Consider the following 12857-nt stretch of genomic DNA (forward strand, 5'->3'; position numbering starts at 1 on the left):
AAAGGAAAGGGAAGAAAAATTCAACAAAGATCTTTCCGACACTGTGTTTAATACTTCACGCAAAATGAAGATCCTGCCTGCACTATGTTCCCACCTACTTGCAAACCCTGGATGAATTTATCCCTGGCTGCTATTCAAAGATGCATCAAGATTCTCTTATCACATACGACAATGCAGCGGAACTCATCTAGAATTTCATTCCCTATTTGCAATTCTTTGTTCTGTTCCCTAGGCAAAATATTTTGTCTAGCCCACAGTTAGGATGATGCTTACCCTGTTATGTACATGTAAAATATTTTCAGGAAAGAATCAACACCAGGGTTACATGGCTGGCAAGTTATGCAGTGCAGAAGCAGAGCCAAGCATCCTTTACCCATACAGGCAAGAACTTCCCAAACAGATTATGCATCAAGCTAACTCACTGTGTTAAAACCATACTGTATTGCCCAGTAACTGGCTGAAGTGACTTGTCAGTTCTACTCTGCAACAGAGTAAAGGTAGAGCCAGCAGCTCTGTTTTGTTTTGGAATAACTCCAACACTGAATAGCATCCTAGAAAAGCACTTGCTCCCTTGGCTGCTGACAGAACACACAGCTGTGACAAGTTGTCAGTACTTTGGCTGCAAGTATCTGGACATACCCATGCTGGTGAGCCCTAAAGGGGTTGTGTTGTCCTGGAAACATGAGGCACACACTTCCCAATATCTCCAAGTGAGCACAAAGTTGTTTGTCAGGCCACCTGTCCACCAGCACCTTTCCAACAAGGGCGAGCCATCAACCTGGAGATCCCAATTGCTTCTCTCCAAGTCCCTATGTATAAATATTTATAAAAGTGTTTATTTCTGTAGTGTGAAAGGCTTTCAATTGATAACTTGCTCTTCAAGGTTCTCCAATTAGCCCTCCAGAAAGGATTTTGAATACAGTTACTTTTAAAACTACACAAAATCCCATTTGCTTATCAGAACTTGCTGGTAGCACAATGTCTGCTACTTGGTTTCCAACACACCAGTGCACCATTGCTGAGGAGGCCAATTCTGACTTTCTCCCTTTGCTGCCCAGAACAATCGGACAAAACATTCTTCTGTCCTGTATCCTAGGTGGAATCTTCACCAGCTTCACTGGTAGAAAGAGATATTTACAATTTCTGTATTTAAAGAGGGAAGTTTGATGAAGCTGATTTTCCAAAACAATTGAAGAGGAGAATGCAAGGCCTGATTTATAATCTGGAAGTTTGCAAACATGCTTCAAGCCGGTTTCCACAACTATTTTTCCCAAGCCTAGCATGACCTGCTCCAGAATCATATCTGTGTTTTGCAAACACTCATTTTACAAAGAGGTGTCTATTACTAAGATGACTGCAGTTACTCTATTACTTCAACTAGGAATATCCAGGCTCCAGAGTAACTCAACACTTGTCCCTGGTGGTGGCAAAAAAGGGTGGATTGTGGAAACAGTAGATGGGAAGAGAAAAATACTGAAAGAGATGGTTAAGTTGATAGTAGAGAATCTGAGAACTTTTTCTTTGTAATATTTCAACTGTGGAACCCAAAGATAGATCACACCGAAGTGCTGTATCTTCATTCATCAAATATTTCTGGTAGGACTTGGAGCTGGAGCTCGTGCTCTCCTGGCACTCACAGAATAGTTGACAGGAAGGCTGAGGGGATAGCACAGCCTTTAGCTATCTGAAGAGAGCTCCAGGAAGACAGTTGCCAGCAAAGGAAGGACATCTAAATCACTGCTCAGGAACACATCCTCTCCTCTAAGCAGAAGCAAGTGACTGGAGTTCCTGCTGTTAAAATTCCACTGAAGCTTCACACAGTCATGGCCTAGAGCTTGATTTTGCTCTTAAAGACAGCCTTCATGCAGATGGAAACAGCACTGACATACTAAATCTGAAAATCAAGCCCTGACTGAAATGAAATGTGCTACTGGAAAAGGAAATGGGCTAATTAATAATACCACTTAAATTAGCAAAACACACTGAGACAGTATCCCAGGAATTTCATCTCATTCTCACAGTTGGATAGTCATACCCCAACCTCTTCTTATGTCCTTGCACACAAAGGCTTAAGGGCATCCCCAGCACAGGACCAGTCCTTGCTGGATTCTAGAGTAAGATGTGGTACGATGTACCCATGTGCTTACAGAAATAATCTATTATTTGAGAAATTTCTATGTAAAAATAGTAGCTAAAGACAGACCAGAAAGTCTTTACCTTGCGAGGGCTGTCCATATAGGTGGGTGTGATAGCAATGCTCCCACTCTCGGAAGGCTGTCCAGAGCTCTTCCCAGAAAGCATTGCTGCTTGCTGCTCCCCCAGTGTCCTAAAACAAAAGGAAGGAATCCAGAGTTTGTTCAAAGATACTCTGTGTGAGCTCCCACCGGAAGGCAACCGCTGCAGAGGGATTTGCTCTCCCACACTTTGAAGCACAGAGTCAATCTAATGTCTGTAAGTACTTTTTACCCCACATGAACAACATGGACCCTTGATCTTACTCAGTTTCATTACACATATGTAATACTACCTTATCATTACAAAAATATTAAAATTTCGTATGTATTTAACAGCAACAATGTTTTAAATTGTGTTTACACAATTTAAGGTTTACAGCTTATCTGGTGTTAGTAATCTGAGTTTCTTTGAGCCATTCTAGATCAATACTGAAAAAGAACCTCAGAAGTTTCACAGATGTTTTAATAAATGTTATCAGTGAAAACAAGCTATTTTCTCCAGGCTACCCAATGTTTATACTGAGACCACTCAACTAGTGTGGTGTACCCATGTACACTTAGGTCCCAGTGAAGCTGCTCTTATGTGGATACAACGGTACTGGCAAATCACAAATAGATGACAAATCTGATGTGTAATGGACTGAGATGCTACTTTAAAAGATGCTCCTTCTAGATTACCAGGCATTCACTTCTCATGTTCCTCTCTAGTTTTTTATATTCATTCTATTAATGGAAACATAATACAAGGAAGTCACTGGAAAAGCCCAGTGTTTCCCAAGCCCTGCCACAAGAATACTAAAGAAGCAGGATTCCACATCCCTTTTTGCAAGGCAAAGTTCCCCAAATCTCCTTTAGCCCGCTTAGGTGGGCTACACAGGAAGGATGTTCTAGTGCTCTTCACACAGCCTACTTGTAGAGACTCACTTCTGACTGGCTTCCATCTGCAGCAGAGCTGAGAGTGCTGAGGTTCCTTTCTTCCCGATGGGAGGCCCAGACTGCTCCAGAGAGTGGGTGGGAATCGGACCAGCAATCTGCAAGCCTTTCATGGCAGACCCTTTCTAACAAAGGAAAAATGAAAGCACAAATTTAATCAAGCTAGGTGTAATTAGTAAGCAAGAACATAACACCTCACATCAGCAGGGATTTTGTATGTACACTTTAAAAAGGTAGTTAAACCATAGGTACACAAGAAGTGGAACAGCCTAGAGTCTTGTGTGGATGCTATTTCAAGATGGATGTTATTCTGGAAAAGGTAGATTTGCTCTGAAATAAATTACCCCATTCAGTGTACGAACTGGAAGAGAATTTGATAAGCACTAACCAGTTTCTCATCAGCCTCTTGAAATTCCTGTTCACCAGGAATTCACCCATATGGTTCTCTTTTCATAACCCTTTTACTAAGTCTACACCACACAGCCAACCTAGATAGCAGTTACCAGCTTAACTACCTCACAGATCCTTTTCTATCAATTATCTGCATCACAAGGTACAGTAGTGTGTCCAGGATAACCACATCTACAGCACAAAACAACGAAAATTTGCAAACAGGTGGCATCAGGCCACCAGGCTTGTGGTAAGAGAAGACTAGCTGAGGAAAAACCAGAGCACCAACAGACTAAGGCATGGCTGTGCTATGCAGCATAGGATACCCATTCCAGGTAAATTTAGTTAGTTCAAGAATAGCAAGGTGTTAACAAAGCCATACTATTTGAAATCTGAAATAGTACATCAGTCAGCACTGTGCTTTATGTACGCATTACCCATACACACACGTACACTCCCAACTTGCTTGGGACTGTCTCAGGGTCTCTCTGCTAATGCTTCATTAGATGGTTCAGCTAAAACTCAAACTCAGCTTCTCACCCAACTAAAAGCTGACTCACTCGGATCATTCGATCAGACCGATGGCGCCGACGAATGCGGTTCAAACCCTCCACGAAGCGAATGAATCCATCCAGGAGCTGCCACTCCTCCTCGTCAGAGCGGGGCTTGTCACCGTACACATCACAGTGCACTTCTCCTTCCATAATGCGCTTGGTGGCGCTGATGCAGGCAGGCAAAAGCAGAAAGCGGGTCCTCCAAAATTTCAGTGACTCAATAAGGCTGAAGGAACATAAAGACAGGACAGAGTTCAGCAGTTTCCTATGAAGGATTATACAGTAAGTAGAATATACATCTATCTGCTGTAGATTTCAGTGAGTATAGTGACAATCTCATTCTGCTATGCCTGAGTGAGAGAGAACAGATATACATAGGAATGGTCAGCAATGAGTAACACTGGGAAGCATTAAAACATTGATATGCAAAAGAGAAAACAAGGTTAACTTCAGAGTAATTTTATCAGAGATAAAATATCTTTTCTGGAAAAGATAAGCTACAAAGGCTCTAAAAGATAAAAAAAGAAAAAAAGATAAAAAAAGGCTCTAAAGATAAGCAAAGGAAAAGGAATTTTAAAGGTACACATTAGAGTAGGTGGCATTTTGATTGATACCTGAAAAGAAACAAAGATAAAGACTTGTTTTGTTGAGAGAAGATATCAAAAAGGCTATTGATACTGGTAAAGATATTCCAGATTGCTAATCAGAAGCTGTGCTCTACATAGCTTAGGAGCAGGACTAGAGTCAGGCTAAGCCTAGGACTGAAGCAAGCCTCCAACAGATTCAAACTAAATGGAAGTTTTGAGTCAGAGCCAGAAATGAGTAAGAAGCCAAGAAAAGCATCTGTGTGGTACAAAATGCCATCATATTTCTTTGCATTTGTAGCAGAGGAAAAAAAAATGGTTCATGCTGAATTCTGCGATCAAGACTTTGTACCAAAGATCAGATAATGCAACAGGCAACAGAGTAAGATTCCTGCTAGCACTATACAAGTGAAAGCAGGCCAGTTACTCTCCCTGGAGTACTGAGCATTTGTGGGTCGAACTTGTTGAAGGGATTTTAGGTCAAAAAGAAAAGAGGCAATTAGGACACAGAACAGTCTGGATGAAAAAGGAGATCTTGCCTGAAATCCTCAGAGCCAGCAGAGCAGATATACTGATCCAAGTAATTCCACTTGTACTCTTCTAGTCTCTCATGGGAAAATTCTACCCAGCAAGAGACAAACTCAGAGTCAGAGTGTGAGGGACACAAGCTGTAAGTGTAATTTATCTGAGCAGATTCATATGGATACCTAGAGAGAAAATGCAGACATTAATCTCAGCATCATCAATAGCAGTGCTTCTCTTTCTTCTAAAGAAGGATCTACAGTATGTTCTTTCAAGCAAGTACCAGCAGCTAGAAAAGCATGTTCATCTGAACACTGATAGGGAACTGCTTAGAGAGATACTCACTTTGGCAGGTATCGAGTCACAGTAATTATTTTGTCTTTCAATGTTACTTTGTGGAAAGTACGGCCCATACTCAGCCAGTATTGATCTTCTTCCTCAGGTCGATTTCTTGATACAAGACCTAATTGTTAAAAGCAAAACACACCTCCTTTCAGCTCACTGCAACACTCAGAATTTTGTCAACCTACCTATAGAAAGGGACTCTAAAATTGGGCTTCTGAACTCAAGACAAACTAAAAGCCATCTTTCAGGCCACCTTTTCAAGGAACATAAATGCACAATGATCCTTTTGCTCTTAGAGTTAGGATTTCCTAGTATTACAACTGAAGAAGGGCATTCCCCATTCATACGCCACCAATATAGACCTTCTCTAGTCAGGACAATTAAACAACAGATGATATGAAATGTTAAGAAACTGGTGTTTATGATGGTAAAGCTGGGCTCCACTCTCAATTCCTCTCTGTGCTTCGTTCCTGGAACTAAGCACTGAAGCTTGGTACTTTACTGAAGGAGCCTTGCTGCTCATTCCCAAACCAGTGAGTTACAACTGTATCCTGTCCATGTGTATTCTCTCCTCTATGAACACTGTATCAGACTGACTTATCTAGAGAATATCCAGAAAAAAAAAAAGTCAGAAGTCAAACAGCAAGTCAGATTCTCTCAAAGGAATATGATACCCTCTCAACCTACTCCAGCCCTTTGAGGGGTTTAAGTAGGTTTAGCTGACTCACGGTTTCAGGACAACGAAGCTTTACCTGTCTATCTGGGACCTTCACAGCTATGTTAGGGTTAAGAAACTGCTTCTAGTTACATACATTTGGGAGCTTGGGTCTGTCTTCTAGAGATGTGCCTGCCCTGCAGTCACCATGTGAAGTGTGTTTAAGATGTATTCACACAAACAGCACTCTGGCCATATGTCATTTGGGTTCACCATCATGAATATGAGGCCAGTTTCTTATTACAGTTCAAAAATCCTGCACCTGTCCCTTCATGATGCAGCTGAGTTGTTTGTGCTGCTGCAAATCAGGCTCTCTCCCAGCAAAGATTTCCATACAACAACAACAAAAAAATAACAGATGCTTCAATGAGCATCTCTGCCCAATTCATAGAGGTTACTGGGATTGGCAGAAGATGGGAAAGACAAAAGACTGAATTATCAGTACAAAGTCACTCACCTCGACTGTACAGGGGACTGCTGCTGAGTGGGGGTGGCACAGTTGTGGCTGGTTTCTGTGGCTTGGATTGCACAATAATTTGATAGCCTTGCATGAGACGCTGACAGATAAACTCCTCGAACACCTGCTGGGCTGTCATCTGCACTCCTTCCTCATCTCTCCTGAACACAAAGGTTAAGGAGATTAGAATAAGGAAGCTGACCACACACCTATTCTTAGCCCTGTGTTTCCTAACTGAGGATTTCTGCCTGCACTGGGCTCTGTGCAAGTGGGGCCCTCTGCCTGTGACAACCAACCTGCTGGAACAGGAGAGAAAAAGCAGGTACCTTCCTATTTTAAACAGGTGATGATCAGCTCTGGCAATACTTCATGCCTTTGAAAGCAGTTTTGCAACTAGTAACAAATTTACGTACAACTTTCAACCAATTCACCAATGATCACTGTTACAGCTCTTTGCAGAGACTCTCAGTGCAGGCTGTAAGTGTTCAGCAGAGCCAGCACTGCCAGCGTGCAGCAATGCTCCACCCTCTCCCACAGCAGAATGTCTAGAGCAGAGAGAGATTAAAAGACACATCACTAGAGCATCTCATCACAATTACTTCTGCTCCAAACTTCACCTTCCTGCTGTAAAGGGACATTTGACATTTCTTTTAGGCATTTCTCCATTAATCCTGCTACTTCCTACGTATTTCAATTGCCCTGATTAATATTTTTGGTTTGTTCCCATAAAGCATATTTTCCACCAAGATTCTTTAAACTAAATATCCCTGAAAGTGACGATAAGCATCTTAAAAACTGAGTGTACATGTACATTTGTTCATTTAGCGTTTCCAAAATGCTTGCTAAAAAATAGGTTAACAAAGATGATAGCTTGAGATTGATTATTTTGACTGGAACGCAACAGAACAAGAGACAAAGTTTTGTACTCAGATTTCTAACAAAATCTACACAACACAATTTTGTCAAATGGTAACATCAGAAGAGGTGCAAAGTTATCACTGAAAAGAGAAAAAATCTAGGCATTCTGCTGCTAACTATGTTAGCAATTCATCTTTCTCTTGCGGAAGTGATCCTCTTCCATCAGCTGTGCTTTAGGCACTTTCTATGCAAGCTACTTTACAGAGAAGGTGCTGGCCAAACCTGTCAATGTCAGCTTCTGGGAGGAGATCATAGCAACCCTCAGTGTAATCGTTCTGCAGGCTCTGACGGTCAGGGAAGTAGTCCGTGGTTAGAGGGAGACATGCCGGAGTAGTGAGAGACTTCCAGTCCACTCCAACTGTACAACAGAAGCCTGGCACTACGGGGGGAGCAGACAGCGTCAGAACTGCCTCGTTGTATCATTGGGGGGAGCAGACAATGGGGGCATATATGGTCAGCCATGAAAAAACAGGGTGCAAGGGAAGATGAAAGAGATGCATGAAGAGGGAAGTTAGAAAGAATGAGAGACAAAACAGAGTCGGCATAAAGTCAACAGGGACAAAGAGAAGGTGGAATGAGAAGGGAAAAGGAAAGAAGGACGGGAGGAAGGGAGGGAGAGAAAGAGACAGAGTTTGTTAAACAATGCAGTGCACATGCTAATTCAAACCCATCATGCAAATGGCATTCAAAGTTAATACACTTGATTTTGCTGATTGAAAGCTAGAGCTGACATAGCCACCGCTCTTCCAAAATTACAGCAAGCCAGGTGCAGTTACCCATTATTAATAAAATAGATCAACATTCCAAGTCTGAACAAGAAAATCAGACCAGCTTTGCATCCTAGACAACTGCAGAAGGAGCTAGGGATGAGGACAGAAAGAATGACAGCCTCTTTCTGGAATAGTACAACAGCAGAAAGGGGAGTATTGCTACAGTGACAAAAACAGAAGACAGATCCAGAGGGATGGGAAGACCAGAAAAAGAGTAACTTGGAAAGCAGTCCTTCCCCACACTCTTTCCTAGAGTTACGTTGCAGTTTTGAGATTACAGAGATCTAAAACTAGACATTAAAAAGCAAAAGCTAACTACATTATATCAAATTATCAGCTCACTACTGAACTACATTCTAACCTGCCTCAAATGATCTATATCAAGGCACTTGGCCAACTACTAATTCTTAACTTCCTGTCATTGAGATCTTACAGGCAAAGTTAAGTTACTACAAAAATGTTAACATTAATGGCAGGAACACTGCATAAGTAACACAGGACAGACCACGTTAAAGAACATATTTTCTTAAACAGCCACACACTTGTTTCTTCATTAGATGAAGACACATTTCTCAGTTAATAGCACCAAATTCACAAACTGACTGTACTGCTTCAAATAGCTGCTGCCTTTTAGCTAGCAAATAGCTAGCAAACTTTTAATGTTGAGAGGCAGACAAGAGTTCAGCAGCTTTACTTTTTTGCATAATAGTGTCTGCTAACGAAAGAATTTCAGATGTAATACAACAACCAGCTTCACATATTCTTAAGAGATACAGTACTGCAACCAAAGTGAGACACACAGCACCGGGTGATCCTGCAAATTACTGCAGGGCAAAATAAACTGCTGTCAAAAGCCAAGTAAGCTCCTCAGCTTCTTGCCTTCCACCTCCTGATGTCTCTATACATGTACATGCCCCTTCCCCTCCCTACCATCCCACCTACACAAACTCTTTTCCAAACCTTTCTCCTGCTTACTTGGATCCGGAGAGTTAGAGACAGCATCTTCCAAGGAATCCTTGTTCTGCGTTTTGATGCTCACCCCTAAAAGAAAGAAATATGTATTTTAAGTAATCATGCACTTCACTTTCACTTCAAATAACCAAAAAGCATGCCAATGTTTTAACAATATATCTCCTTGGAAAGAACTCAGGGTTCTGCACAGCAGAAAAACACACAAAGCCAACTACTGGGGGGGGGGAAGACATCTTGGATGAAATTTGAACATCTCCTAAGAAATGTTCAGTAGCTAAAAACCAAGCAAAACCAACCTCCTCAAAATGGTGAAACACATCTTGAAAAACAGACGCCACAAAAAAGCAAAGAACAACAAAGGACAGTCATCTGTAACCATTTAACTTGCTGATCTCAAGGTCTCAGCAGCTAAGTAGTTTTAAATACATTCAGTACCCAAAACCAGAGTTTTATTTATCGATTTTCTCATTTTATGAACAACGGATAAGAGGAAGAATTTCATAAAACACAGGAAGGAAGAAAGTAAATTATAACAGATTTTCACCTGGTAGGAGAAGAGAACCCATAAATGAGATTCTAATTATCTAAAAAGTCTAACTTATGAAAATCACAACACAGATTTACACCAATTCCAACATTTTTAGGCATAAACTACCAGCACACATTTCACCTCCCTGCCAGGGGGCAGGAGGATCTTCTTGATTCAGCAAATACAAAATACTTTTTTATCCCTTGCCAGGCTACAAATTTGAAAAGTATTAATGAAGCCCTCAGTGCCCCTAAGTAGGTCCAATATATTAACTACAGACTGTTTAAAACTACCATGTTCTGCAAAGGCAACACATGAGAGGAAACAAGCAGCTAAGGAGACAAGAGAAACTGCTGCCTTAAAAGGCATTTATCAGAACACAAATTTCAGGAGCCTCCAAACATTTAAAAGGAGCCATTTTTATAAAGCCAGTTGATGTAGCTTTATCCAGAAAACTGACATCAACATCACAGCTGTTATTCTAAATGGCATTTACTATCAGAGAGGATGGTTATCTGCTTCCGTGATGATGCTAAAACAGTAAAGGAGCAGGCTGGAATTGGCATTCATCTTTCACCAGCTCCGCTGATGCCATCTGCCACCTAGTTAGGGAACTGCAAGAAGATTTATTCGCTCTGAACTATCATCTACCATCTGCTGGACAGTCGATGCTACACACTGAATGCCAACGGGAACAGGTAGGGTAATTTTTCACTGTGAAGCCCATGTTGCAGCAAAACCTGCTGTGGGCCGCAGAGGAGAAACAGACTCACTGAGAAATCACATTTTTGGATTATTACTTTTGTTTTTAAAGAAATGCTTCATTTCATAAGGGACTCAAACCATATGAGAGAAACATAAGTCAAATCACTGAGTCACAATCTAGCAGCTCCAGATGGCTGAGGGCGTTTAGTCAGGGACGGTGTTCCTAACTGCTTTCTCAAGGACAGACACAGATTAATTTCCAGCACATACATGATTTACAGCCAATCTACAGACACAAAAGACTTATATTCAATGCAAGCATGTTTATTGCCAGGATATGCCCTGCATCTAAGTTGTGCAAATTGTATCCAGCAGCTGAAATGTGGCTCAGCGAGAACAAACAAAGTCTATGTTGAAGGCAGAAAAAAAAGCAGAAAGTACTAAAGCAAGAAAATGAAATGTATTCACATAAAATTCACAGAAGAAAACAACAGAACAAAATCCCTTTTAATGTGACTATGTGAACACAAGATGAGAGAGACAAGAAAGTTTGCTAACTTCTTCATGGCTCTTCAAGGTATGAGCACAGAGGAAAACATAACTGCTTTAATCCAAATGTAATTCAGAAGGGTGAATTTAAGAAAAAAAAAAAAAAATCAAAAACCAAACCAATCTTTAAATTCGTTTTGAAAAAAGAACATAAGTCTTGAATACTATAGCCCAAAAGATCAAATGTCTTTTTCCATGTACGCATGTAAAAAGCATTTCCATAAAGTCAAAAGGTAGATTGGAAAAAACCCCCCCAAAAAACCAACCAACCAAGCCAGACAACGCACCAGGATGCCGAGTGTAGTATGCTGTTCACTAACAGGATTCCAAAGAAATGTTGAGAATTTCCACTAATTCAGATGTCTGGGTAAGGCAAGACAGACAGTGCTAATGCTCAACTGAAAGTACAGACATGTGCCTTCTCTTTAGAACGTGATGAAATATTTTGGGCTGCGTGAACAACATTTAGCATAAGCAGCACCATGTTCAAAGGTCTTAAAATCTGGAGAAAGCGCATTTGTAGATAATGACAGGAAATGCCTGAAAACACTGAATCCCCGAGCTTACCACGCAAAATAAACCTGCTTTTTTAGAGCTTCTCTCAAAACCTACCTATGACCAAATGTTATGCTTTCCATCAGCTTGTATATGTAAAGTATAGATATTCAAACAAGTTTCTTAATCCAAAGGGTGACACCTTAAGGCAAACCCACCCAGAAAAAAAAAAGTTTTGAACAATACCAGTGCATATTTAGTTATTTTTTGTATCTGGACATCAGTGCTTTGTTATTATGGAAGTAAGCAACTGCCTCAGAGCTCATCATACGTGAACAATGAGCATCTTTCCACAGTAAAAGTTGTTACACATACCTAGAGAAGGAGACACACATAAGAAAAAAAAAAAGGCAAAGAAAAAACAAGAACAACCAACCAACCCAAAAACCTACCACACACCAAAAAAGTCCAAGCAGGAGCATTAAAAGATCACTCAAAGTTGAAACATGTTTTCCATTATTGGTTCTTTCCACTCTGTAATGCCTGGTCCACCCACCTTCCATGACCTGTGGCTCTATTACTTTGTCACTGCCAGCAAGGAAGGCCCTCTCCCCCAACCCTGTGCCCAGTCAGTGCTCTGTTACCTGCACCATTGCCACCAGCCAGACCATTTGAGTACTCATTTGCCCCGCTGAAGCTCAGGAAAGAGGCACTGTCACCTGCGTGCCGAGAACTGCTGTGTCTGTAGAAAAGCAAAACAGCCTCTTACACACATTCCTCACTCTTGCCATTCCTTGTTTTTAACAAGAGCTGATATAACAGATAGCAAGTAATCACTCTGCCAGCTCAGCTGAGCCCGTGGTGAAACCATGCTCTTCATGATGCCTGCAGAGATGGCAACAGCCACAAAAACAGCACAGAGTAGGCTATAACAATATTCTCCATCTGTCTGTACTGCTTGTTCTTTGCCTCTAGCAATAACAAATGCACTATCCTTGCAGGACAGTGGAGAAACAGCTACTCATATACCTCACAGGAGAGAAATAAAACTTAGATCTGATTTCATGGTCTATAAAACCAATATTCCAGAGTGAGGAAATTGCTTCAGATGAGTACATCATCCACAGAGATGACAGAGATCCAGAAAAAGAATTATCAAGAATACGACATAAGAGTTTGGCATTA

General features: G+C 41.1%; 1 protein-coding gene across 21 annotated transcripts in view; it reads right to left on the reverse strand.

The window, feature by feature from the left end:
• The window catches only part of DEPDC5 (DEP domain containing 5, GATOR1 subcomplex subunit), a 46221-nt gene that overhangs the window by 14558 nt on the left and 18806 nt on the right, over positions 1 to 12857 (reverse strand). For 15 of the 21 annotated variants that reach the window (XR_003993835.1, XM_030502005.1, XM_030502004.1 and 12 more), the window contains 9 exons: positions 12317 to 12414; positions 9398 to 9463; positions 7875 to 8058; positions 6735 to 6895; positions 5563 to 5680; positions 5235 to 5402; positions 4118 to 4337; positions 3159 to 3292; positions 2218 to 2326 (listed from right to left, as the gene is read on the reverse strand). Coding sequence is in view for 20 of the 21 variants with exons in the window: in XM_030502005.1 (XP_030357865.1) it covers positions 2218 to 2326; positions 3159 to 3292; positions 4118 to 4337; positions 5235 to 5402; positions 5563 to 5680; positions 6735 to 6895; positions 7875 to 8058; positions 9398 to 9463; positions 12317 to 12414 (1258 nt within the window). In the remaining variant the exon portion in view is untranslated. The remainder of the gene's footprint in view (positions 1 to 2217; positions 2327 to 3158; positions 3293 to 4117; positions 4338 to 5234; positions 5403 to 5562; positions 5681 to 6734; positions 6896 to 7874; positions 8059 to 9397; positions 9464 to 12316; positions 12415 to 12857) is intronic. The other 6 variants (XM_030502021.1, XM_030502017.1, XM_030502020.1 and 3 more) reach the window with 1 other exon arrangement.

Source organism: Strigops habroptila, chromosome 11 (assembly GCF_004027225.2).
Source record: "Strigops habroptila isolate Jane chromosome 11, bStrHab1.2.pri, whole genome shotgun sequence".
In the NCBI taxonomy this organism is placed as follows: domain Eukaryota; kingdom Metazoa; phylum Chordata; class Aves; order Psittaciformes; family Psittacidae; genus Strigops; species Strigops habroptila.